The sequence below is a fragment of the Macaca mulatta genome, chromosome 19 (assembly GCF_049350105.2).
Source record: "Macaca mulatta isolate MMU2019108-1 chromosome 19, T2T-MMU8v2.0, whole genome shotgun sequence".
Lineage (NCBI taxonomy): Eukaryota > Metazoa > Chordata > Mammalia > Primates > Cercopithecidae > Macaca > Macaca mulatta.
The window spans coordinates 41,706,617-41,733,158 of NC_133424.1; the positions used below are offsets into that span (position 1 = coordinate 41,706,617).

At 48.1% G+C, this 26,542-nt stretch overlaps 1 protein-coding gene across 13 annotated transcripts in view; it reads left to right on the plus strand.

Moving 5' to 3' along the window:
- Positions 1–26,542, plus strand: part of ZNF536 (zinc finger protein 536) — a 488,422-nt gene that overhangs the window by 211,052 nt on the left and 250,828 nt on the right. For all 13 annotated transcript variants that reach the window (XM_015123486.3, XM_028839572.2, XM_028839579.2 and 10 more), the window contains one exon: positions 9,204–11,375. In XM_015123486.3, coding sequence (XP_014978972.1) covers positions 9,206–11,375 — 2,170 coding nt within the window. In that variant the 5' untranslated portion in view covers positions 9,204–9,205. The remainder of the gene's footprint in view (positions 1–9,203; positions 11,376–26,542) is intronic.

The following is a 26,542-nucleotide window of genomic DNA, read 5'->3' on the forward strand; positions in this document are numbered from 1 at the left end:
TGGCCCATGTCTTTGTGCATCCTCTGTTCCGTGGCCTCCTCAGAGCCTGCCCATAGCTGTGGCTTCCTTCTTTCCAGGCACTTCCCAAATGACTGAGCTGGCTTCCGACTGTCGTTATCCAGCCCAACAAGAATAAATATGTTGCAAAAAGCCAGCCTGGCCACTAGTATGTCTGCATGACTTAACTTTCTGAGCCACTGTTTCCTCATCTTTTGTATTGGCATTCCAATACAATAACATAGCACCAATCATCTAAGGTTGTATAAGGCTAACATGAGATAATGATTGTGATGTATCTAGCAGTGTTGGCAGGTGGTATTTTGATGAGGAGTAGGAAGATGATGAAGATGAGGATCCTGTTAATGTATATAGTGATGGTGGTGGCCATGATAGTGATGATGGTGGTGATTTTGGTGATAATGATAATGATGGTGGTGGTGGTGATGATGATGGTGATGGTGATGATGGTGGTGATGGTAATGATGATGATGATGGTGATGGTGGTGATGATGCTGATGATGGTGATAATGATGGTGATGATGCTGGTGGTGATGATGGTGGTGATGATGGTGATGATGGTGATGCTGATGCTGATGATGGTGATGCTGGTGATGGTGATGGTGGTGATAGTGGTGGTGATGGTGATAATGGTGGTAACGATGGTGATGATGACAGTGATGACAATGGTGATGGTGGTGATGCTGATGCTGGTGATGGTGGTGATGATGATGGTGATGGTGTGATGATGCTGCTGCTGCTGATGGTTATGATGATGGTGATGGTGGTGATGCTGCTGCTGCTGCTGCTGATTGTAATGATGGTGATGATGATGGTGATAGTGATGATGATGGTGCTAGTGGTGGTAATGATGGTGATGATGACAGTGATGATAATGGTGATGGTAGTGATGCTTATGCTGGTGATGATGGTGATGATGATGGTGATGGTGGTGATGCTGATACTGGTGATGGTGGTGATGATGATGGTGATGGTGATGATGATGCTGTTGATGGTGATGATGATGATGATGGTGATGCTGGTGATGTTGGTGATGATGGTGGTGATGCTGCTGCTGCTGCTGCTGATGATGATGATGGTGATGATGGTGATGATTATGATGATAGTGATGATGATGGTGATGATCATGGTGATGGTGATGGTGATGATGGTGATGCTCTTGCTGCTGCTGCTGCTGAGGATTGTTGCTTTTTATTGAGAGAACAGTCCATAGTCTTAACAACTACCCCATGTGAACTTTTCTTCATTCCATCCCCAGCACCTACTTGCCTGACTTTGTGTGTTATGGGCAGGAAGTGACCCAGGGATCCAGACCAGAAGTCTTCTCTACTCTGAGAAGATGACAGGAGAACCCCTTTGTGGCCATTTTTCTTTTCCATCTGATGTTGTTGTGCTCATTATCTGTATTCATTTGTGGGCTGCAGTTTCAGCGGAGACTCCAAAAGCCACAGTGATTGCCTTTGAGATTTTTTTTTTTTTCACCAAACCCAAACCAAAAATGGTCACGTCTTTGAGAATTTTGAAGTCATCCAAAGTTTCTAGGGAGAAGACACCAAATTCTTTTCCCAAATTCTCCAACTCTTGTCCCACCAGCATGGAACCTGCCTAGGGCTCTGTGGGACCACATACTAAGCCAGACCAGCCAAATCCTGCTCACTACTCAAGGCAGTGAGGGCCTTGACTTTGGCCAATGTTCCGTCCCCAAGGGGACACTTGGGAATTTCACTACAGTCTGCAGCTTGACTCTGTTGGTTACACAGTTGTCATTCTCCACAGCCTGATTTGAGTATGGTGTTTTTGTTCATAAATTCAGCAAGGATTTAACTGTTTCTGGCCCTGTCTCATGGCATTGTCTACACATCAGTCAAAATGGAACAGGTCACCCGCGCTGCCCTCCTGTTCATCTATTAATCATCTGGCAAATAAACCACTCAGTATCCTGCCCACCCCGGTAATGTTTGTGATGTAATTTGTTTGGATGCCCAAATGTCACCAGCGTTGATTGTAAGAGATGAAAAAAAAAATGCACTTGCTCAGCATAGCAAGCTCTAGGCCAAAATGTAAGCATGAAATCTCTGGTTTATTTTTGTAATAATGTTTACAGCTGTTTAATGACCCTGAAAAGGTTCAGTAGTCTGGTGTTCTGTATTTCAGAACAGGAGTGTATTATGCTTATAACAACCTTAGTTAAACAGTTTGAGCTACAACAATTGGAAAAATAGTATTTAATAAGAAGCCATGGTATTCTAGGTGAAATTGTCTTAATTACTGTTTACCCTCAGCATAAGAAAGCAAGGTGGGCTTCAGGGACAGACTGAGGGTCACGTGAGCCTCCAGGAATGGGGTCTGCCTACTACTAGAAGTGCATGTTATGAGACGATTTTGAGTAAAATCCACACTGGTGTTTGGAACCCCCCTTGCTGTGAACCCGAGTCCTAGACCCTGCAGAGCAACTTGGAGGTCAGGGACTCCTGCAAGGCTTCCGAGGTAGCAGTTTCACCCACATCGATGAAAAAGGGAGTATATTTAGTTGTGCTTGGCTAGACAACAATACTTGATTTTTTAAAATCCAGTGCAAATGGTTATTTTGAAAGCATTTTATTTTCCAACGATTCTTTTTCGTGGTATAAGGAAAAAGCTCTTTCATACAACTTACTGGCAAGATCTATATTTTTTTGGACTATTCATAAGATTACTTTTTTTTCTGTGCTAGCAAAATGAAACTGTGTTTTTGTGTAAAATTTATTTAGACTCGTAGCAGCTGGCATTTCTGGTGTCCTGATAGTTTTAAATTTCATTTTGAGTGAAAGATACAATTAGGTTCTCTATTGGAAGAGTTAAGTGAAAACTTTTGTCATTGATATCACAGGAAATAGTCTTGAAGGCAGAAATGCAAAATCAAAATAACCATTAGCACCATCAAAGGCAGCTGAATGGCTCACAGTACCTGCAATGATGGCAGTGATGAGACAGAATGTATTTTGATAATCTGTGTACCCAATGGTGGGTTTCATTTGCTGAGTGTGAAATTGCATTGTTCAAGAAGAAAACCTGTAATGTTTGGAAGCCTTCCCTGGGGCCCCTGCCTGTGTTTAGAGGTGCAGCCCAGGAGTTCCCACATTGTGATGAAGAATCCCGTGGCCACCAAGAGCCTAGCTTAGTTCTTCATCAATATTGGCTGTTGAGTTGAGTCCCCAAGGTACCCCATGACTCTGTGCTCAGAAAAGATCGGGGCTGGGGGGGATGTTGCCATATTTCTACGCTGGGGAGATGATGCCGCAGACACAAGAGTTTACAGTGGCCTTTAACTGTCCAGCCTCGGTAAGGACATTTGGCTGCCTTTGCAGAGTTAGGTAAATTATGTATTCATTGGTTCCTTCCATCAATCAACCAGGGTTTATTGATCCTCTTCCTTATAGGTTTCAGGCTGGGGCAATGAACTCAAGGCCAGGGGCAAACTGTTCTCACTGTTTAGTAGTTTGTTTGCTTGCTTTTAATTGTGCTAAGGGTTTTCCTGTCCAGGTGAACTGGTTCCATGAGTTCTTGCGGAGGTTATTCAAAGTCCTGGCTGCCCAATTGCCTTAAGCCCAGGATCATGGCCTGCCCTCTGCTGGCCCCTGGCTTCCGTTTTTAAAATTTTGATTCGGGGGTACGTGTGCATGTTTGTTAAGTTACATGGGTATATTGCATAATGCTGGGGACTGGGCCTCTAGTGCACCCATCGCCCAAATAGCAAACATTGTACCCTATAGGCAGTTTTATCAACCCTCCCTCCCCGCTCTCCCTCCCCACTTTTGGAGTCCCCAGGGTCTATTGTCTCCATCTTTATGTCCATGTATACCCAGTATTGAGATTAGCTCAACATGGATTAAAGACTTAAACATAAGTTGTGAAACTATAAAAAAAGCCTAGAAACACCTAGAAAAACCTCTTCTGGACATCAGTCCAAGTGAATAATCTGTGGCTGCGGCTCCTGGGTCACGCAGCGCTGAATGAAGGGTCAGTGGGGCGTGTAGGGTAAAGTGCTCTGGCAGCGGGGTCGGGGGTGTGCTGTGGCAGGAGGCCCCTCCAGGGATATTCCCTATGGGGCCTGTCAGGGAGCAGCATGGTCTGAAACGGAAGGCTTACTCCGTGGTGGGCTGGGGAAAGGGGTAATAAGACCTTCCATTAGGTCTTTTTTGAAAATTAAAAAAATTATCTTTTAAATTATTTTTATTTTTTGAGACAAGGTCTCATTCCCATTGCCCAGGCTGAAGTGCAGTGGTACGGATCATAGCTCACTGCAGTCTCGACTTCCCCAGGTTCAAGTGAGCCTCCCACCTCAGCCTCCCAAGTAGTTGGGACTACAGGGATGCACCGCCAAGCCTGGCTAATTATTTTATATTTTTAGTAGAGATGGGGCTTTGCCATGTGGCTTAGGCTGGCCTCAAACTCCTGGGGCTCAGCCTCCCAAAGTGCTGGGATTACATGTGTGATCCATTGCATCCGGCCCCTTCCAACAGATCATCTCCTTTGCAGGCAACTCCACTTCCTCCAGGCCCGTGAGCTCTTATGTCTGCAGTTGGATTCAATCTTTTAACAGTAGGATTAATGATGCCTTAGTTTCCCAGTGTAGGCATTTGTATACATTTCTAGAGGGCTACCAGGTAGGGACTCCCCACCCTTCCTTCAACACAGACATACTTAATGTGCTTACACACACACAGAAACACACACACACACACACACACACACCATCAGACACCAAAGCTGAGATGGTTTCTCTTTTCCCCAGCTTTGAATTCAGCCTCAAAGGGACCTTTCATTGCTCCCCTGTTACTTGTGGACACTCACTCACTCTGGCCTCTTAGATCCACAGGCCCTCGAGGGCAGGTACATGGAAGGCCCCTGGCAAATACTGACTGAATGGCTAAGGTAAGGAATAAATGCATTCTGGATGAGTGAAGTGTCAAGGCTGGAGAAATTGGGGCTGACCCAGGTTTTGCGAGTCCCAGGCCGGGCCTGGGGCCAGCTTGTCCTGCCTCGGCTGTTTTGGCGCAGAGACAGCACACCAATTACCCCATACTCTTTCCAGGAACTCGTGCTTCCCTTTCTTGCTCTAAGTCGAGCAGCAGGCGTCAGTTACGACTGCCCCATTGCAGCGGCCTCAGCTGCACCTGCTTGAGGAATCACAGAGGATTCTGAGCTGACTATCGTGGTCCTGCTTCCCAGTAAGGCTCCGTGTAAGCTTCTCCCAGGCTTATTCAAGGGCTGGGGACCAATATACTGGAAGCGTCTCCTGGGGAGCTGGCCAGCTCCTCTGAAACCCTGGGGTCTCTCATGGGCAGTGACGGTCAGTTAAGTTCTAAAGGGAACCATTGCTTTGTCTCCTAGTATTCAGCAATTGGGCCATCAGGAGTGGTCCAAGCCTGGGGTGATCACCATGGACACCTAGACTGGGAAAGTTGGGGGTGTAGACTCCCTTCCCTCCCCTCCCCTTCCCTCCCCTTCTCTTCCCTTCCCTTCCTTTTTTCTGTTTTTCGTCTTTTTAGACAGAGTCTCGCTCTGTTGCCCAGGCTGGGGTGCAATGGCATGATCTCAGCTCACTGCAAGCTCCGCCTCCCGGGTTCCAGTGATTCTCCTGCCTCAGCCTCCCAAGTAGCTGGGATTACAGATGCCCACCACAACCCCCAGCTAAATTTTGTATTTTTAGTAGAGACGAAGTTTCAACATGTTGGTCAGGCTGATCGCAAACTCCTGACTTCAAGTGATCCACCCACCTTGGTCTCCTAAAGTGCTGGGATTACAGGCATGAGCCACCATGGCTGGCCAGGGGTGGCTTTCCCTTGGTGGTTTCTGAACCTTCAGCTTCTCAGTGGTAGCGAGAGACCCTTCCAACTCTGTCCGATTCTGATTGTAGGTGCTCTTGGACTTGTGCAGAGGCTGAGGTTAGGTCACATGACTGATTGTAGGTGCTCTTGGATTTGTAGGAAGGTTGAGGTTAGGGCACATGACTGATTTTAGGTGCTCTGGACTTGTGCAAAGGCTGAGGTTAGGTCACATAAGGTTGAGGTTAGAGTCTCTATTCACTCATTCATCCATTCACTTGGGACATACCGAACCTAAGGGAAGCCAGCTCTGCATGAGGACCCAAGGCTTCATCCTTGACCAAGACAGATATACCCTCTGCCTTCACGGGAATGAAGCATGTCTGTAAAAGGATCAATGACAAAATGTTGCCCCCATGGTAAATGCTACGAAGAAGAAAGTAAAGTTTTGGGACAGAGAGAGGCTGGGGTGTCAGCCTCAGACAGGGTGGGCACAGAGGGCTTTTGTGAGAAAGGATGTGTGAGCTCAGACCCACATGAATAAGAACAGAGCCAACTATTAAAAGAACCAGGGCAACATGCATGTTCTAGAACATTCTATCCTCAGCTGACAATCTAGCAAAGGCATTTAAAGACCTTAAAGAGGTTACAAAGCTTTGTTAACTCCAGCCAGGATGGATGGATGGATAGATAGATAGATAGATAGATAGATAGATAGATAGATAGATAGATAGATTTATTTGAACAAAATAAAAGAATTCCATACTCAAACCAAACCTGAAAACTCCCACGTTCCTTAGTTGATGACTTGTATAGCATGAATCGTGGTGGTGTTGGGGGACATGGTCTTCAACACCATGCCCCTCATCCAAGCTGATTTGCAGTCTTGCCGCATTCCACATTCAGCCTTCTCTCCCTCCTGCTGAATTGGCGTCAGCTCATCAGCGGCAACCTGAAAATAGCCTGTCTTCCTGGATTCATGTCTTCTGAGCTGGCCAACTGGGTAGCCTTTGGAAGTGGGCCAGCCCTGTTGGCCTTAGACTTTCCAAACTTCCACGGAGCTGTTGGGTAGAATTCTGAGCAATCCCGTGTGGCTTCAGGGTCATGATCCCTGTTGGCTCAGAAGAGGAGCCAGTGCAGCTGTATGGGGCTTGAAGGTGGAGAGAGGGTGCCAGACAGGGCCCTGGGGCCACCAGTCTCTGCCTGGAGCCTCCAGCAACCTCTGTACACTGTGCCTGCTCCTCCCTGCTGGATAGTGGGTGTCATGAGTCCTGGGGCTGGTAGGTCTTGTCCACCACCATGTCTCCAGTGGCAAGGCTAGGGACTGGCACATGGAAGGATCTCGGTAAGTTTGTTGAATGAATGCAGCAACCTCCATGGGATATTAGCTTTTTTCTGACCAACCTCCAAAATGGGCCTGTGTGTTTTAAGAAAATTTGAGTGTAGACTGACCCCAGAAACAAAAAGGAAAGATAACAAGCTGGAAGCCTTCTACTATGGCAAGTGCCCATGCACCTTTACGTGTGTCTTCACGCTTTGCACAGTTGTGTATATCTTTCATTCGTGGACACAGTTGGCCCAGCACCACCACTGTAATCCCTCGGCTGCCTGGAAATAAACATTCATGGCTCTTTCTTCCCTTCCCTTGCAAGATAGACTCACCACCCTACTCCTCCTGCCAAGGAAGTCAGATCTCCCATTGGAGACCCTCCATGCCACACAGTCTCCTGTTGGGAGGCCCAGCAAGCAGCAGACCCTGCCGAGCCTGCCTGTGCTTCCTCCACAGTTGAGCTCTGTCCCCACAGGTCCCCCTGGTTAATCACTTAGCCCAGAAATCAGTCCTGGCTGGGGTTAAGCACAGCTCCTGGACCACCTAGCTGCCCAACACATCTAAACAATGGGATGCAAGAGGAGAGGTGTGTGCAAAGATGATTCCAATGGCAGGAAACAAATTTGGAGTCCTTCAGGTGGAAGACATAGCTGGAAATGGAAGGACCCCAGGCAGGGGTTCATTGCCTTGCAAAATTGAGCTCCCCATATGCTCCAATGTGGAAGGGGCTGTTTCCTCTGCGCCCCCGGAACCATCTGGTTTTAGCCATTCTGCACAGGCTGGAGAGGGGGCAGAGAGGACTATTAAAGACAATTATGCAGACCAGCTTTGAACGATAGTGTTTAACAAACAACTTTGAGTTCTAATTTTCTGCAAAACACATACTGCAGGTACAATTTGTACTCATTATTGTATATTGGGAAAGTTATTAAAAACACTCAAACTTGGTTGAGACTTCCTATGGCATCATCCCTGGATTTTAATGGGTTTTTATCTAGTTCTATAAAAGATCTCTTTAAACCCAATCGAAGTCCCTGCTTTGGATATCTTGCCACTGAAGAATGGGAAGAGTCCCATTATAAGGTATCAGTGTTTCCTTTGACCCAAATTTGAACAACTTCAACAATCTGCTAAGATTCCGTCAGGAGATAATTTATACTTCTTTTGATGGGCACAGTTACCAAATGACAAAATAACAGTGTTTCGTAACATAAGGGTTAAATCTTAATCTCTGAGGTTTGCAAAGCCGCTACTCGCAGTCTCCTTAAAATTTAATATACCTCGTTAATGCTTCCTTGCAAACACTGAAGGATTTTTATGATTATAATCATGTGTTACAGCACCTAGTACTGTTTCTAAGCAGCATACTAATCAGCTTAATGAGATATTACTGCACTTTTTGTTGACTAAAGCAAAATCCCTTTTATTGTTCTAAAGCCTGTCCTTTACTTTATTTTTTCCCAAAACATTATCTTGTTTTATTATGTACCAGTAAATATCATGCCATTGGGTTTTTTTTTTTTTTTTTTTTTTTTTTTTTTTTTTTTGGCCAAATCATAAAATGATCTCTTTCATCTCAGACTGGTGAATGTATTGAATGTAGTAAACGGAAACAGAAGTTCCAAGTGGGTTTATTTGGTCTTATGGGAAAAGTCATTCTGCTCTCAGGCAAACTTTGGACTGAACCAACAGGTACAGGTGCGACAATGGGGCAATGGAGAAAAAGTTTCACACGTAGACCCTTGATTTGTTATTAGGTGTTGAAAGTGGTAAAACATTAATAATTTAAAGGTGAATGAATAATTGCAGTCTGTAAATAGAAAATACAAGGAAGACGATCTGTCGCCAAAACAAATTGGAGGAGCAATGCCATATTGCATAATTGGCATTTAATAATTCATTTTTTTATTATTGTTTTTGACTAGAATTCCTTAGCATGATTATGTGTAGGTAAGGCATGAAATGCAAATTCCCTGCCCGCCAATGCTATTGATTCATGGCGCCATAGCCGCACCTGGCACGGATCTGAACTCTGCCTCTCTTTTCAGGGATGGAAGAAGCGAGCCTGTGCCTTGGAGTGTCTTCGGCGGAGCCGGAAGCTGAGCCCCACCTGAGCGGCCCCGTCCTCAACGGCCAGTATGCCATGAGTCAGAAGCTGCACCAGATCACCTCCCAGCTCAGCCATGCCTTCCCCGAGCTCCATCCCCGGCCCAACCCCGAGGAGAAGCCCCCCGCATCCCTGGAGGAGAAAGCCCACGTGCCCATGAGCGGCCAGCCCATGGGCAGTCAGATGGCGCTCCTGGCCAACCAGCTGGGCCGGGAGGTGGACACCAGCCTCAACGGGAGGGTGGACCTGCAGCAGTTCCTCAACGGGCAGAACCTGGGTATCATGTCCCAGATGAGCGACATCGAGGACGACGCCCGCAAGAACCGCAAGTACCCGTGCCCGCTCTGTGGCAAGCGCTTCCGCTTCAACAGCATCCTCTCCCTGCACATGCGTACGCACACGGGCGAGAAGCCCTTCAAGTGCCCGTACTGCGACCACAGGGCGGCGCAGAAGGGGAACCTCAAGATCCACCTGCGGACCCACAAGCTGGGCAACCTGGGCAAGGGGCGCGGGCGCGTGCGCGAGGAGAACCGCCTGCTGCACGAGCTGGAGGAGCGCGCCATCCTGCGGGACAAGCAGCTGAAGGGCAGCCTGCTGCAGCCGCGGCCCGACCTGAAGCCTCCGCCGCACGCCCAGCAGGCCCCGCTGGCCGCCTGCACCCTGGCCCTGCCCGCCAACCATAGCGTGCCCGATGTGGCCCATCCGGTGCCCTCGCCCAAGCCGGCCAGCGTGCAAGAGGATGCGGTGGCCCCGGCGGCGGGCTTCCGCTGTACCTTCTGCAAGGGCAAATTCAAGAAGCGCGAGGAGCTGGACCGCCACATCCGCATCCTGCACAAGCCCTACAAGTGCACGCTGTGCGACTTCGCGGCTTCGCAGGAAGAGGAGCTCATCAGCCACGTGGAGAAGGCACACATCACCGCCGAGTCGGCCCAGGGCCAGGGCCCCAATGGCGGTGGGGAACAGTCGGCCAACGAATTCCGCTGCGAGGTGTGCGGCCAGGTGTTCAGCCAGGCGTGGTTCCTCAAGGGCCACATGCGCAAGCACAAAGACTCCTTTGAGCACTGCTGCCAGATCTGCGGCCGGCGCTTCAAGGAGCCCTGGTTCCTCAAGAACCACATGAAGGTCCACCTCAACAAACTGTCGGTGAAGAACAAGTCCCCCAGCGACCCCGAGGTGCCTGTGCCCATGGGCGGCATGTCCCAGGAGGCCCACGCTAACCTGTACTCCAGGTACCTCTCCTGCCTGCAGAGCGGCTTCATGGCCCCGGACAAAGCCGGCCTGAGCGAGCCCAGCCAGCTCTATGGCAAGGGCGAACTGCCCATGAAGGAGAAGGAAGCGTTAGGGAAGCTGCTGTCTCCCATCTCCAGCATGGCCCACGGCGTCCCGGAGGGGGACAAGCACTCCCTCCTGGGATGCCTCAACCTCGTGCCGCCGCTGAAATCCAGCTGCATCGAGCGGCTGCAGGCGGCTGCCAAGGCTGCGGAGATGGACCCCGTGAACAGCTACCAGGCTTGGCAGCTCATGGCCAGGGGCATGGCCATGGAACATGGCTTCTTGTCTAAAGAGCATCCGCTGCAGCGCAACCACGAAGACACTTTGGCAAACGCCGGGGTTCTGTTTGATAAGGAGAAGCGGGAGTACGTGTTAGTGGGAGCAGATGGCTCCAAGCAGAAAATGCCTGCTGATTTGGTTCACAGCACTAAAGTGGGCAGCCAGAGAGACCTGCCAAGTAAGCTCGACCCTTTAGAAAGCAGTCGGGATTTTTTGTCACACGGGCTGAACCAGACGCTCGAGTATAACCTGCAGGGTCCTGGGAACATGAAGGAGAAGCCCACCGAGTGCCCCGACTGCGGCCGGGTGTTCCGCACCTACCACCAGGTGGTCGTGCACTCCCGTGTCCACAAGCGGGACCGCAAGGGTGAGGAGGACGGGCTGCATGTGGGCCTGGATGAGCGGCGTGGCTCGGGTAGTGACCAGGAGTCTCAGTCGGTGAGCCGCTCCACCACGCCGGGCTCCTCCAATGTCACCGAGGAGAGCGGGGTCGGAGGCGGCCTCTCCCAGACCGGGAGTGCCCAGGAGGACAGCCCGCACCCCTCCTCGCCGTCCTCCTCAGGTAGGTTAGCGGGGAGGTGGGGAGAAGCAGCTTGCACAGCAGCCCTGCCCAGGGCTGCCTGGTTCTGCTCCCAGGCCTCCAGTCAGTTCCAAGGCCAGTGGGTCTTGATCGAGGACATGGGTGTGTTGAACACTGGGCCATGCCTTTCTTTCCCTCCCTGACTGGAGGGAAAGGGCAGTCCTTTCACCTCTTAGGCCTTCCCTTGAGCACTGGCTACCAAGAAAGTAGGTTGAGGTCAGGCACGGTGGCTCATGCCTGTAATCTCAGCACTTTGGGCCACCGAGGCAGGTGGATCACTTGAGGTCAGGGCTTTGAGGCCAGCCTGGCCAACATGGAGAAACCCCATCTCTACTAAAAGTCCAAAAATTAGGCAAACGTGATGGTGCATGCCTGTAATCCTAGCTATTCAGGAGGCTAAGGCAGGAGAATCGCTTGAGCCTGGGAGGCGGAGGCTGCAGTGAGCCAAGATCACACCACAGCACTCCAGTCTGAGTGACAGAGTGAGACACTGTCTAAAAAAAAAAAAAAAAAGAGAGAGAGAGAAAGAAGAAAGTTGCCAGGCGGTACATTTTTCAGTGGACATAATCTACCTTTTTCTTGCAATTGTCCAACCCCATTTCATGGCCTGACGCTGTCGGCTATCATCTCGTCTCTGGAACTCAGGAGCTGGCATTCTGCTCTATCCCTGGGTGTGAATGTGTAAGTTCCAAACTTCACCGTCTTTCTCTCCTGCTTGGCGTAGTCCCATAATTCTCTTACGCAGGCACCGCAGTCTCCCTCCCTAAGCCAAACCTATCTTCTGGCCCCTTCCAAAATTACGACATGGCTCACCTGCCAGATCTGAGTGACCTAAAGAGCCCCACCACTTTCCTCTGATGGTTTGGAAAAGTACAGGCATTTGAAACACAGACGCATGACTGTTATGTCTTAAATTGTACTGTGTTACACGGGCGATACAGCTTTGGGGTCTAAAATAGCAAAGCAGAAAATCTGTCATCAAACTGTCTGTGAAATGATGAAGCTTCTTGGCCCAGTTAAAAAAAAAACAAACCTAAAACAACAACAACAGCAACAACAACAAAAACACGCTAGCCTCAGATGGCTAAATTAAAATCACCACCTAACAGCGGGTAAGGTGTTGCCTTCATCCATATTTCCAAAGCCCCTTACTAATGGGTAGTAAATTGAAAGTTATATCTTTAGCCCTTTATAAAGAAAGCACCTCGCTAATACTGTAATCATTCTGCAGCCTAACAACAGAGGAAATCATGCCATAACAAATACCCTGTTACTAATGGCAACATTGATTTCTGCAATCAGCCATTAAGTCTAGAAAATGAAAGACAGTTTGAGGCACCTCGAGGCACTGCCTTGCCCACTGTTAAAGACGTAGCAGCACACTGTTGAGGGTCATTTTAAAAAAGTTTTTTCTTCTTTCTTGATCCCACCCTCACTCCTTGGTTTAGATACCTATTTCGATCTTGGAGGCAATTCACGGCTGCACTTATTAAGTAGATGCCAGTTTTAGCTTTGCTGTTACAGTCATACTCTTCTTCTAGGACAAAATTAGTATTAAAATAAAGTGGGACTCTGCCGGCTTATTACAAACCAGTAAAGAATTGTTAAGACACATAAATCTGGTCTGCACATTCCAGAGATTCCGATAGCACTTAATGCCGCTGCTTAAATACCCATGAAACACACTGTCTACTCCTGGAGTCCTAGACTTGTTTGGGATTTATTACTGATGAGACGCTTAGGAAGTGTCTAACCAGCAGCATGAGTGCCATGGAGGCGTGAGGTCACACTACCTGGAGCGATTGCCACAAGGAACACACTAAGATTCGAGGGAAGGGTTTTCACCATGTAAACATAAATCCCTACACGAGAGGCAGCCAAGTGCCAGGTGTCCCAATGTCAGGAGGAACTCTTTCTGGTCTCCTAGGATGAGGTCTCCTCTTCTGGCATGTGTCATCTCTGATTTTGAATTGGGACCTTTACAGGACAGGATGCAGACAGCAAACTGTTTCTCCTAAGGTTTTAGAGTGACGTGGAGTTAACATTGACAGATTTCCATCCCTTTCTCAGACCTGAAATGTAAGGTTCTCGGCAGAATATTCCGACACCAAATGTTCAGCTTCATTAATGACGAGTTTACCGTGTTTTTCTCACCTTCTGGCCAAGTGATAGCCCTCATGCTATTCCCATCTCTGTTGCTTGCCCATCTCTCAGTGCTCGGTTGAAAAAACCCATTTTGCTTAAAAAGAACCAACCGTGCTCATGACTCAAAAGAGAATTATACTTGAGTTGTGGTTATCTTCTCACTTTTATTTCCCCTCATTGAAGTATTTTACAATTGTGAATACTGATTCTTTCATTTCTGGTTGACTTCTTTGTTTTCTTCATATTCAAATTAGACCCTTTCATAATTTTCTGACTAAGTAGGAGAATTGAGGTCATACCAATATGCAACCCGAATCAGCTGTGCGTCTGGGGCATTCAGGTTTCCCTGGGATTTAGGACTCTTAACCAAATCTGGTTAGTCCTCCCTCTTATTTCCAACAAGTTTGACTTGTATAAAAGTGTGATTAAAATAAGCATTTAAATAAAAATCTGGGTACAATGGGTATTTTATTATTACCTGTTAAAGAGAAACCTGCAAGGTGAAGGAGAGAGAAAAAAAATCTTTAAGCCCTTAAGTAAAGAAAGAAGTACTTATTAAGGCTTCTATTAAGAAATAACTGCAAAACACGGTTTTACAAATTTCTCAGACTGCATAACAATGTCGCAAAACTTAATTTGCATCACTTGATTCTTTTTTTTGTTGAAAACTGGGTCAGTAGGGCCTGAGAAACTATTTTTTCAGATCTTAACCAATGAATTCTTCTTTATAAATCGCTGCTCTTAACATGATAGTAGTTCTGAATTCATCATAAAAAACCTTTTTACAGAGCCTCTTAGAACAGATCTCTAGAAGAAGGCTTACAATGAGTGGCAGAGACGTCCTTTGTTATCTGATGTAATTCTTTGCAAAGAAGGATTGGGAACGGAGTGGCTGTTTAAAAATGTCTTGCTCAGACCGAGACGAAGAAGGGGTCAAGTTTGCAATCAAACAGTTATTGCCGAGATGGGCGACTGTCACTGGCTAGGCTAATGTGGGATGCAGCTGTTTGTTATGTGAGCAAAAGAATGTTTGAATCAGTGAACATGTGAAAATGATTCCAGTGAACCAGAAAATGTGTTTGTTCTTTGGCTCTCCAAACTGCTGAGAACCAAGCTTAAGATCAACTGCGACAACTAGGACCTTTGACAAATTGAGAGGTCATATTTTCTAGCAGAAAATGGACAAAACTAGTCACACAGATCACTTCCCCATCTTCCCCCTTTGTTTTATTTTTGTTGTGTTGTTGTTTATTTGACTTACCAGTAATTTCACACCGTGGTCAATGTCATTCCTGCCTCCGTGTACAATGCAAAGAGAAACTATTTGGAAAGCAGCAGCTTATAAATTTTACTCTTTTATGACATTTAGAAAGCGGGGTGGCTGTTTCGATACCTCCTCGTTTCTGGCTTGCATGCAGACACTCTTATGGCATTAATCTTTGCATCTTTCTCTAAAACCTCCTCTAAGGCTGAGCTCGAATCCTAGCTTTGCTCTGAGTCAGAAAATGACCAAAGTTCTGTTTCTTCAGATTTTGCTTTGGAAATCACACTCAGAATAATTAAAATTTAATGTACTAAGAAACGATACTGTTCATTATATCCAACAGGGCAGTTACCTTCCGAATTCCCCGTAATTTTGGAGTGGGGATAATTGAAGTGTTGATGGTGGGAAGGGGGTAATTGAATGCATTGACCCTCTGTTCATTAAATAAAGTCGGCTAAGTTACAGGATCAATGGAAAGCCAGGGAGAGATGCAAAGATGAAAATATCGTTAACCCCTACTACTTCTCGTATAATATTTTGAGATGGACAAGGATTATTTGGTCAGCTGGGCTAAAAGCCTTGCGAGGTCTTCTTTTGTTGTTAGAGCTGCATTCCTGAAATGCTGGGTCTCCATCCCATTGACCACAGCATCAAAGGCCTTTATCTGGGGCGCTCTCGCATTTACATGGGGTGTATAGTGATATGATAGATTTTCTTTCTTTTCCACCTCTTTTTCTCATGTGGCTCCCCCTCCCTGCCCCCATTCACGATAACCAGTGCCTGCTCCATACACAAACAAATCCAGGCACCCAAAAGAAGAAAAAGAAAAAAAATTTGAGTTTGAGGATTAAGATCTTCATTTTTTTTTTTTTTTTGCTTGTGCATTCCAATTGTTCTTAAAATATTTGGCAATGTCAATTAGTAACTGAGCAGAGTTAGCTGATGAACACAATTTTCCAGTAGACTGAGCACCCTATTGTTGCCGAGCGAACAGCAGATTTCTGAGGTCATTATCATTCGCTGGTTGCTTGGCCCAGCTGCTTCCTGCTGCAAAAGCCAAACTTTATACCGGAGCTCGGGGAGGCTGCAGCAACAGGGGGCTGGAAGGGGGGAGAGGGGAGCTGGCTGCAGAGCCGAAGACAGTCATTATCAGCAGAGGAAACAGAAAGTAAAAGTTTCCAGGCAATTCCAGGAAAACTGCCGGAGCAGGCTTCTTCCTCCTGTTCCATTCCAACCACCTTTCACCTCTAGGCAGGGAATTAAAAAGGACTTGGGGAGACCCCCCTGAGCATGGTGGCAACTAATCTCTTTGCAGAGTGGAACTTTGGAAAACAATAATCCCATTTATAAATAATACTTAAAAATTTTTTAGCCCAGGCTCAAGCATGTGAGTGATGCCCTCTTAGGTAGACTCCTTCATTGTTTTATATATATATATATATATATATATATATATATGTCATTTAAAAAATGATATTAGGAACTTGAAATTAGTCAACTTGGGGATGACAAATAGGCAACATTATTTAATTTTCCAGAGGGACCTTATGGACAGATTATAGTCTGAGATTCCTTTTAAAATCACATTTAGCCTTAAATGTTCCCCCTCCCCCTTCCCCTGTTCCCTGCTTCCTTATTTTTCTGCCCCCACCCCACCCCAACTCCAGCCTCCCTTCCCCACCTCCTAATTTGGGAGCTGGTTCAGTGAGATGAAAAGCTGCACTTTTTTTAAAGCTCAGCTGTGAAAGCCGAGCGCCATATGCAGCCCTTCCGTCCCTGCCGTGGAAGCGTGTGCAGGCGGCCGCCGTGTTTGCGGAGATTTACGGAGGCTCGGCTCGTGTGTGCCGAAGCTGTGCCCAGGCGGACGCCAGCCAAGGCCCGTCCCCTGAGCTGAGAGCCTAGAGCTGAGGTGGCCGCCCGCCTAGACGAATAAGCCGGCTGGTCAGGTGTCTCCTGGGGAATGTCAGATGGGGCACAGGGTCAGAGGTCCCCGTGTCCTCCCCTGGCGGCCACCTTTCTGCTGGGGCCCCAGGGTGGTTTGTCCACTCGGGACACCCTTCTCATGCCGGGATCGCCGTTGCTCTCAGATGCTGGTTCATGTGCGGCTGTCGCATCGTGCTCCTCCTTCCCTGGGAGCCGGATGCCTACCAGCAGTTTCTTTTTGTAAATTTCCCATTCACTTGGGGAACTTGTATCATCTTGTGTTTAGAAGCGATGGTTTGGGATCAACCAGTAACACTTCGGGGCTTTTACCATCTTTCTGACCCCTTTATATGGAGCCATAAATCCCACTTCTCTGGGGCTGCTTGATGCCACTCCACCGTCACTTGGCATTTCAGAAAGAGGGTGCTTGCACAGGCTCTGCAAGTCTTCAAATTGGGAGTGTAACATCAGAGATGTGCGACATAAAATCCCAGAGGCAGAGCACCCTCTCTGGGTTTTGCTTGCGAGGGATTAGATTCCAGGCCGGGGGGTCACTCAAATGTGTTTCTCTGGAGGCCTCACTTGGCCCATCTGCGGGATGGACACCGCGTTGCCTGAGCTGCCCTTCTGTTTCCAGCACTCCTGCCCGCTGAGCTTCTGAGGAGCTCCATGATGCTTTCCTCCCTACACATGTTAGCGCAAGGGACGGAAACACTCGTTTAAACCTAAATTTAATGGAAATAAGGAAAACATAGATGAGCTAAGGACAGGTTACAATGAGGCAAGGAATTAAGCAGTCAATTTTCAAAACAGAGCTTGAAGCATTAGCTGCGTGATTTCCATTAACTTGAATGGGAGGTTCCAGGCTCAGGACTTGACCACCACCTTGGATGTGTTGGGGTGGGAGTCAGTAATTTGCGTTGCAAACAGCCACAGTGGACACTCTGATTGATGGTTTGGCCAAAACCAGGTATCACGAGCTTCCAGGGTCTGACTCTTACCCACTCGCATGCTTACCGTGCACTCAGGTAGCTGGGAAATGATGCCCACCGTGTTATGTAACCTGCCATGGGCCACTTCTGCAGAGCTGGGGCAGCCTCTGCATAGAGAGCAGATTGGGGTCCTTGTGGTTGCCCAGATCCCTTCACTGCCAGGTTGCTTATCTTTCCAATTCCTTCTCTGGTTTGAATCTTTGTGTCCTGCTCATAGGAAATGCGTTCCCAGGAAGGGTAAGGTAAGACTTTCTTCCTCTACACCTGAGCGCATTTCCCAGGTCTGCCCCTTCTCCCCAAGAAGTTTCTGGCAGGGAGCTCTGATGTTTCAAAGGGGTGGGTACAGGGCTGTCTTCAACAAGGCCCCTGTTACAGTGGCCTCGAAATTCCACTGGGTTCTAGAGAGAGATCGTGGGGATACTTGGCGATCTAGAGATGGAGACAGTGAATTTCATGGGGAAAAACTGTGCAGGGAGCATTTGGAAGCCTTTTGAGCCCGGGAAGTCAGGGGAGTGAGTAGTTAACCCCTTTTCCCGTAGAGCTGTTTTGGAGCATTGATGGCAGGGGTGGAGAAACACCTGCAGAGATCAGGAGATTGGATTTGTGCACACTTCCCAAATCTGTGATGACTGGGCTGGAACCTTTGCCATCTGTGACCCTTGGGGCCTGTTTGCTGCCCTTCTGGGTGTCTTACCTCCCTTCGCCTTCCTCTCCTCTGTCGGCATCTGATGGGCACATCTCTCCACCCTTGTTGATGGTGCTGGCATGTGGAGGAAGGAGGCGGGGGCTGAGCGAGGCTTGCAAATGCAGAGGAAAGGGACTCTCCAAGAGGGGTGTATGGTGTTGGGGGGGTGGGCAGGTGGTGGGGGGACTCTGATCTCCCCAGGAAGTGAGCGTCGCTGCAGCTGAGAGCGGCCATGGGTCCCCCTTGCCTTTTCCTGGCAGGATGGGGTGATGGCAACATTTACTTAAGCTGTGGAGTCTGGCACTGCCGCAGCCAGGCGCCATCTGGAAAGCCCTTTTCAGAAAGCTGTGCCCCCCTCCCCACTCCCAAAAGGAACTTAGGGGAACAGGACTTGGGCAGAGCTATGGGACTTGTTTCTTGGGCAGAACCTGCTCATTAAGGCACCTGAGCTGGGCTGGGGTCCCCTGGGAGCCAGGTAGCTAAGAAAGGTCTACATCGGGGTGCATGTGGGCTCTTTGCTCTCTGTGGGGCCTCTCGGTTCATCCTCAAGCCAGGTTGGGTTTAGGTTTACCAGGGCTGTATTTCCATCTATTTGTTTTTGTTGCATTTTGCATACTGTCTTCACCTAAGTCCTTGCATATTGTGAGTATGATGGGGTGGCGCCAGCCGGGATTGGTCAGTGACTGCACCTTCCCGGTAATAGCAGGGCTGATTAGCAGAATATAAGAAATGAGTGCTGTGCCTCTGAAATGTGCCTGCGAGACAGGATCTAGAATTCAGCGGCTCAGCTTGCAACAAACAGGGCCAAACTAAGCACAGAGATTTGCCACCATCCTTTCCCTGAGCCACATCTTCAAAAAAGACCGCAGAGTCCCAAAACAATGCATGTCTGAACAAACATCATCTTCAGCTACCTGATGGGTGGGCCTGGGCAAAATGGGGGCCGTGCCGAAAGCAAGGGCAGCGGTCCAGGCAGAATTCATTTGCCTCCTGTTCCCACCACCCCCAAGAGAAAGTTGTCCAGGGCTTAGCTTCTTGTGGGACCCATCTCTTTGTTGCTGTGAGCCTTGGGGTTTTTGTGTGACATGTGGCATGTGTCTGGGAGAAGCGAGAGGCACAGCACAAGCTGACTCCTTGGCTTGGCTGCCCACCACGCCACATGGGAGGCCGGCCCTCCCATTAGCGGTGCCCAGCCAGGAGGCTGCCTCCAATGTGGGCATGAGGATGGGCTTGGCTTTAACACCTCCTCACTTGCTTCCAAAGATCGGGGTCATTTTCCAGCTTTTCTTGCAAGCAGTGTCTACCTTTGGGGAACCTTTCAGTTTTACTCTGTGCCATGGGGCCCAGGACATTTCACAGAGAAATCAGTTCTTTCCCTTACAGAGGCAACTTGTAGGACTAGACTTTTGGCCAAAGCTAGTTTCTTTTCTTTTGTTTGACCTCAGTTCCAAAACCATTTGATGCACGATGAAACAGGTTCGCGCCACAGTGCTCTCTTCTCCTCATTAAAGTAATGTCCAGAAACTCTTAGCACGGTGGTTGTCATCGTGGTTTTTGGACACTCTCAGTTGTCCTCAATCATCTTGAGAGGCATTTTGGAACAGGTCCAACATGTTAACGTTGAGTTCAACATGAAGTGTGTGCAGTGGTGGTTTTCTTGAAGAACAAGACAGATACATGCTTCTCTTTATTGCTAAATGTGTATGTATTTTAGATTTGTTGCTAAAATATGTGTTTTTATTTTCATTTCATTTCATTTTTTAAAAATTCAGTAATTTGCCCTGAAAAATTGGAGTGATCCCTCAGCAAAGCTGCTGTGTGGCATCATAATCCCTGTTGAGGGAGAAGGCTTGGCAATATTCATGTCCGTCCCTGACTGGGGCCAGACTCCTCAGAAATGTCCTGATTAGTGACCTTCAAAACCTTTCCACTTGGGGCCGGGCACAGTGGCTCACTCCTGTAATCCCAATACTTTGGGAGGCTGAGGCAGGTGGATCACCTGAAGTCAGGAGTTCGAGACCAGCCTGGCCAACATGGCGAAACCTCGTCTCTACTAAAAATGTAAAAATTAGCCAGGCATTGTGGTGGGTGCCTGTAATGCCAGCTATTCGGGAGGCTGAGGCAGGAGAGTCGCTTGAATCTGGGAGGTGGAGTTTGCAGTGAGCTGAGATTGTGCCATTGCACTCCAGCCTGGGCAACAGGAGCGAAACTCCGTCTCAAAAACAAACAAACAAACAAATAAACAAAACCTTTCCACTTGGTCTCCTCCACGAGTCCCGTTCACTGACTTTATGATGCTGTTGTTGTTCAATGACTTCATTATTCTTTTTTTCTTACTATAAAGTAATTCTCGTTCATCTTGGACTTTTAAGAGATACAGATAAATAAAAAATAAAAAAATTAAATATGTATGCCTATCACCACTCAGGAATAATCACTGTGAACTTTTATTTTTGCTAAACTAGTAAATATTTTGTTATTGATGCATAGTTTACGTATAGATTTTCGGGTAAATGTGCTAATTTGATACATTCATATAATGTATAAAGATGGTATCAGGGTAATTGGGACGTTCATCACCTTAAATATTTATCTTGGCTGGACCCAGAGGCTCATGCCTGTATTCCAACACTTTGGGAGGCCGAGGTGGGCAGATCACTTGAACCCAGCACTGGGCAATATAGCAAAACCCTGTCTCTATAAAAAACACAAAAATTAGCCAGGGTATTATTAGCACACGCCTGTAGTCCCAGCTACAGCTACTTGGCAGGGTGAGGTGAGAGGATTCCTTAGGCCCAAGAGGTGGAGGTTGCAGTGAGCTGAGATCATGTCGCTGCACTCCAGCCTGGGCAGCAGAGCAAAAACCTGTCTCAAAAAATATTATCTTTTGTCTATTCTAGACACATTTGAATTATTCTCTTTTGGCTATATTGAAATGTACAATAGATTATTGTTAACTCTAGTCACCCTACTGATCTATCAAACTCTAGGTGAATATTTTTAATTTATACTTTTCCAGTCCTTTTTATGCAACTAAAAATGTAGTTAGCAAAAAAGTACATACTTCTGTGTAAGTTCTTACTGAAATGTATGTCATATTTTTTTCTTGTCATTGAACATTTCACACCAGGATCAGCAAAGTTTTCCTATAAAGAACCAGCTACTGAGTATTTTTGGCTTTAGGGGCCATGTGGGTTCTGTAGTAAACATTCAGTTCTTTCATAAATAAGAGTGTGATGGTATTTCAATAAAACTTTATTTACAAAAATTGGCAATGGTCCAGATTTGGCCCCTGGGCTGTTGCTTGCAGATTCCTGTCCTAATAGTAATAGTTATACTTTTTTTTCCCCAGGCTTTACACAAGTAATATGCACATGGAGGAAATACTAGAAATATGGGGAATCCAAGAAAAGCTCTACATCTATAAAATGGTTTAGCCAGTCTCTGATTCGCGAACACAGGACTTGTTTCCTTTTTTTTGGCCTAAGAAGCAACCTCTGAGGTGTACATTTCTGCAGCGTTTGTGACCCCATTGATCATTCTGTTCTTCTGCACTGTTATTTCCTTAGGTGAGTCACCTCACAGTAGAGTCTCCGGTTGCAGGCTGGCGAGCCCGAGGCTGCAGAGTTAAACCACCCACTGTGTGCTGCGGCTCTAGACTGTTTTACGCTGGTGTTTGCACCATGAGAAAATCCCCTTCTACGATTGTACTGAAGCCTGTCTCCCTGAAGCTAGGTAGTTTCCTATCGCCAAGCCACTCTGTGACTTATTTGTTCATTCATAAATACACTTACTTGTTTATTCAATCATTAATTCACTTCTTTATTCATTGAAGGATGAAATGCTTATTAAGTGGGTTCTGAACACTGAGCAAGGCATCAGGTACTGGAGATGCAAAGATGAGTAGAGGCCGGGAGTGGTGGCTCACGCCTGTAATCCCAGCACTTTGGGAAGCCAAGGTGGGCAGATCACTTGAGGTCAGGAGTTCGAGACCAGCCTGGCCAACATGGCAAAACCCCATCTCTACTAAAAATACAAAGACTAGCCAAGTGTGGTGGTGGTCGCCTGTAATCCCAGCTACTAGGGAGGCTGAGGCAGGAGAATTTGCTTGAATCCGGGAGGCGGAGGTTGTGATGAGCTGCAATAGCACCACTGTACTCCAGCCTAGGCAACAGAGTGAGACTTCATCTCAAAAAAAAAAAAAAACAAAAAAACCATGAATAGAGATGCATCTCAGCATCTGGAAGCCCACAGTTTCTAGGTGCTAGACAGGTAATTCACAGAGTAAGATAGACACATGGGAGGGTTTACCCTGGGGCCTGTGGGAGCACCTTGGTACCCACATTTGTTCTCAAAGGACCTGAAAGGGCAAGGAACCACTTCAGTTAGCTCAATAACTTCTTTGGCAAGGAGTAACTCTTTCCTTCTGTAGAATCAGGCCAATCCTGGTGACTTCCTGGAGGAAGCAGACAAGTCTCTTTCAGCCACTGTGGCTGGCTGCCGTCCTTTCCCTGACTGGGAGCCACAGTCTAAGTAAATGCCTCGTCACATCCAGAAGAGGCCCTGGGAGAAGAGTCCAGCAGGTGCTTCCCAGGAAGGCATCCCAGGCTAGGAAGGGAGGGAGAGAGGGCTGGAGCAGGGACGGGAGCTGCTGAGGCTGGGTGAAAGCTTTATTGCACCTCACACACCACATGGGGGACCTTCCCGAGGGAGAGTACTCTGGGGGACGTAGGACAGCTCTTCACACCAGAAAGTGAGAGGCAGGCTCCTGGCTCCAGCTCATGGCCCCCTGACCATGCTGTCCTTGGAGGCAGTGGCTCATGAATGGAGGAAGGCACATCAGGTAGTCGGGGGTGTGAGGCTCCTCCTGGGACCCTGCAGCTGGAGCGTGCAGAAAACCTGTGAGGCCCCCTACTGGCGGGGCGGTCTCAGGTTTTATCCATTTCCCTGTCTGCCTTAGGAACGGTCCATACCTGCCCCACAGGGGCTCTAGGTGAATGGGAGGGCTGCACCCCCAGTATGTCAGGACGTCCATCTGCAGCCTGCAGCAGAGGATTGCAGGCACTTGTGGATACGGCCGCTCTTCTTTTTGGGTGCTGGGATGTGAACTGAACGCAGACTTGCTATGAGAATGGGTGGAAATGACTTCTAGTCAATTGCCCTTTATTTTCTCATGAAACAAAACATCATATGCTTAGATATTCAGCCAGAGACAAGCATATTTTCTCACGTTAAAGAAAAGGCTGAGGGCGGAACGTCCCCACTTCACTTCGGAGCCTGGCCCCACACACATTTTCGGGGCCATGCATTTAGTCATCCTGCTGGACTATTTAGGCAGCTGGCTTTCCTTGTCTGGGCTTTGGCTTTTTCCTCCACATCGTGGGAATTTACGTGGGGAAGTATACAAGATTCTGAGACACCTCTCAGCTTCCATTTCTCCTGCGTCTTTCATTGTTTCCCTGCACCTTTCTCTCCTCTCCCTTCCTAAATGTTTCCATGGCCCGAGGGTGACTTTAAAGGGTCTTATCTGCTGTTCCTTGAGTAGAGAATTAGTGTTCCTAGGGTCCAAGGATTTCCTCGATTTCCTGCTGACTTTTGCATCCAAACTTCATCGTGTGGTCTCTGAGGGACCCACATGCCTGGTGAGGGGCTGGGGAGACTCTCTTCTATCTCATTTCCCAAGCGCCCCCTTCCACCTCCCATCTCTCCTGAATGCCATAGAGGTGGAGTCTTGCAGCTGGAGGGGCGCTGCCAGGGTCCCTGCTTCACCCAGCATGACTGTGAGTAGGGTAGCTGTGGCCGAGGGCTCTGGTGCTGGCCCTCAGGAGCTGTGTGGTCCAGCAAGGGCTCCTCACCCTCTCTGTGCCTTGGTTTCCTCCATGTAGACATGAGGACAATGGTAGTGTTTACCTCTCTTTATAAAGCTGTTAGTGAAGACTCCAGTGCTCGATAGACGTTGTCTGTTATGAGGTTTATTTCTGCGCTCCACAATACAAACACAAACAGGTGAAAATGGGCAACTCGGCCAGGGGAGTGGTTGTGTTTTCATTTTTACTATTTTAATTTTTTTTTTACCCCATTGAATGTTAATTTCATTTGGGTACGTCTTCCTTCCTTCCTTCCTTCCTTCCTTCCTTCCTTCCTTCCTTCCTTCCTTCCTTCCTTCCTTCTTTCTCTTCTCTTCTCTTCTCTTCTCTTTTCTCTTTTCTCTTCTTTTCTTTTCTTTTCTTTTCTTTTCTTTTCTTTTCTTTTCTTTTCTTTTCTTTTTTTTGATAGAATCTCTCCCTGTCGCCCAGGCTGGAGAGCAGTGGCTCCATCTTGGCTCACTTCAACCTCTGCTTTCCGGGTTCAAGTGATTCTCCCACTTCAGACTCCCGAGTAGCCGGGACTACAGGTGCATCCCATCAAGCCTAGCTAATTTTTGTATTTTTAGTGAGACAGGGTTTTACCATGTTGGCCAGGCTGTTCTCAAACTCCTGACCTCAAGTGACCCACCCGTCTCGGCCTCCCAAAGTGCTGGGATTACAGGCCTGAGCCACTGCACCTGGCCTGCAGAGTGGTTGTTGGGAGCTGTGCAGCACACAGGGTTGGCCTCACTGGTTTGTTTCATTGAATCTGGTAGTCATTTGTCTATGTCCCTGGTGCGATGGTGGGACCAGTTGTTTGCATCACGCTCTCTTCACTGGAGGTCGATTAGGGTGCCCTTGTTGAGCAGTCACTGATGCTGTCCCAGGCAGGCAGCTTTTCTTCTCTGTGTGGAGTGAATTCAAGATGGTTTAGTTCCTGCCCAACCTGCCCCACCCATTGTGTTGCCACAGTGAGTCTCAATTCAAACCGACTTTAACTACAACTATAACCACAGAGGAGCAATGATTCATGGAACTGGAAGTTCTGGACTCTAAGTGAGGTGGAGTTAGCAGCTCAAATGGCATCCCCATGGACTTTCCTTATAGTAGCCGAAGGGCTGCCACAGCTCACATCTCACATCCCCATGCCACCAAACAGAGGAGCACTTTTTTCTGGAGGCCTAGCAATGATCTTCTTGCATCCTACTAGGTGTTTTTGTATTATTATGCCCATTCCTGAACCAGTCACTACTGCCAGAGGAATGGGGTGTACCACTTGGTTCATGGCAAGCAGGTTAGTCCTTGGGGGAGTGGGAAAGAGAGAATGCTAGCTCATCTGTCCCATGGCCAAATGTGACAGAGAGAAGCTTTCTCACAGAGATTCAGATGGAGGAAGAGGCATGGAGCTTGGGCAACTAAATGGTGTCTGAAATGTCACCACTCCGAGATTCTTCCAGTAGCAGAGGCACTGGCTTTCCTGCTCAGGACACCTGAAGAGGCGTCCCGGCATCCTTGAGCAAGGTGGTTTGGAGTCTGCACCTGGTGACGAGGTTCTGTCCCTCCCCTTCCCCCGTCCCGGAGATATGACTGTTACATAGGACAGCGAGTTCTTTGGTCACTTTCTCCAGGAGTCCATTCCTGCCTGTTCTCTTCTTTTTTGGTAATACTGAGTCTCATCTCAGCCCAGAGTGACAATGGACACCAACAAAGCCAAATGACATGTCCTTCCATGTGGCCACGGTGTGTGCATGGCTGTGTCCTCGTCATGTTAGTGGAGAAAGGGGTGGCACCCAAGAGGAAGGGAAGGTGGGATTCCCTGCTCTTGAGGAGAAGCGGGTCTGTCTTTGGGAATGGCACACACGTAAAAGAGAGTTGGGAGGCCACAGAGAAACAGTGGTTAGCTCAGGGATTGCGGCTTAGAGTGCAGGGCCTGGGACGTCCTCTCAAGCACAGGGGAACAGCCTGGTCATCTTCCTTGCGCCTCCTTCTCTTTCCTTGCCGCCTCCCCAGGTAGAAACAAGATGCCTTCCCCCAGACCTGTATTTGTCCTCACTCTGAAGGACACGGTAGGATATAAGACTGCAGGGTCAGGCCGTGTGGGTGCATCGGAGGAGTTGGGCATAGGGTAAGCCCAGGCCCCTGGCATGGGCTCCCATTTCCCTGCTGCCCAGGAGTGTTTCACAGAAGGTGTCACTGGGAATCTGCCCTCCCGGGGATTCCTGGAGGTCTGGAGGGGACAGCGTATCCGCGGATGTGTAAACTGAGGCATGGAGAGGTTGGATTGGGTTGTAAGG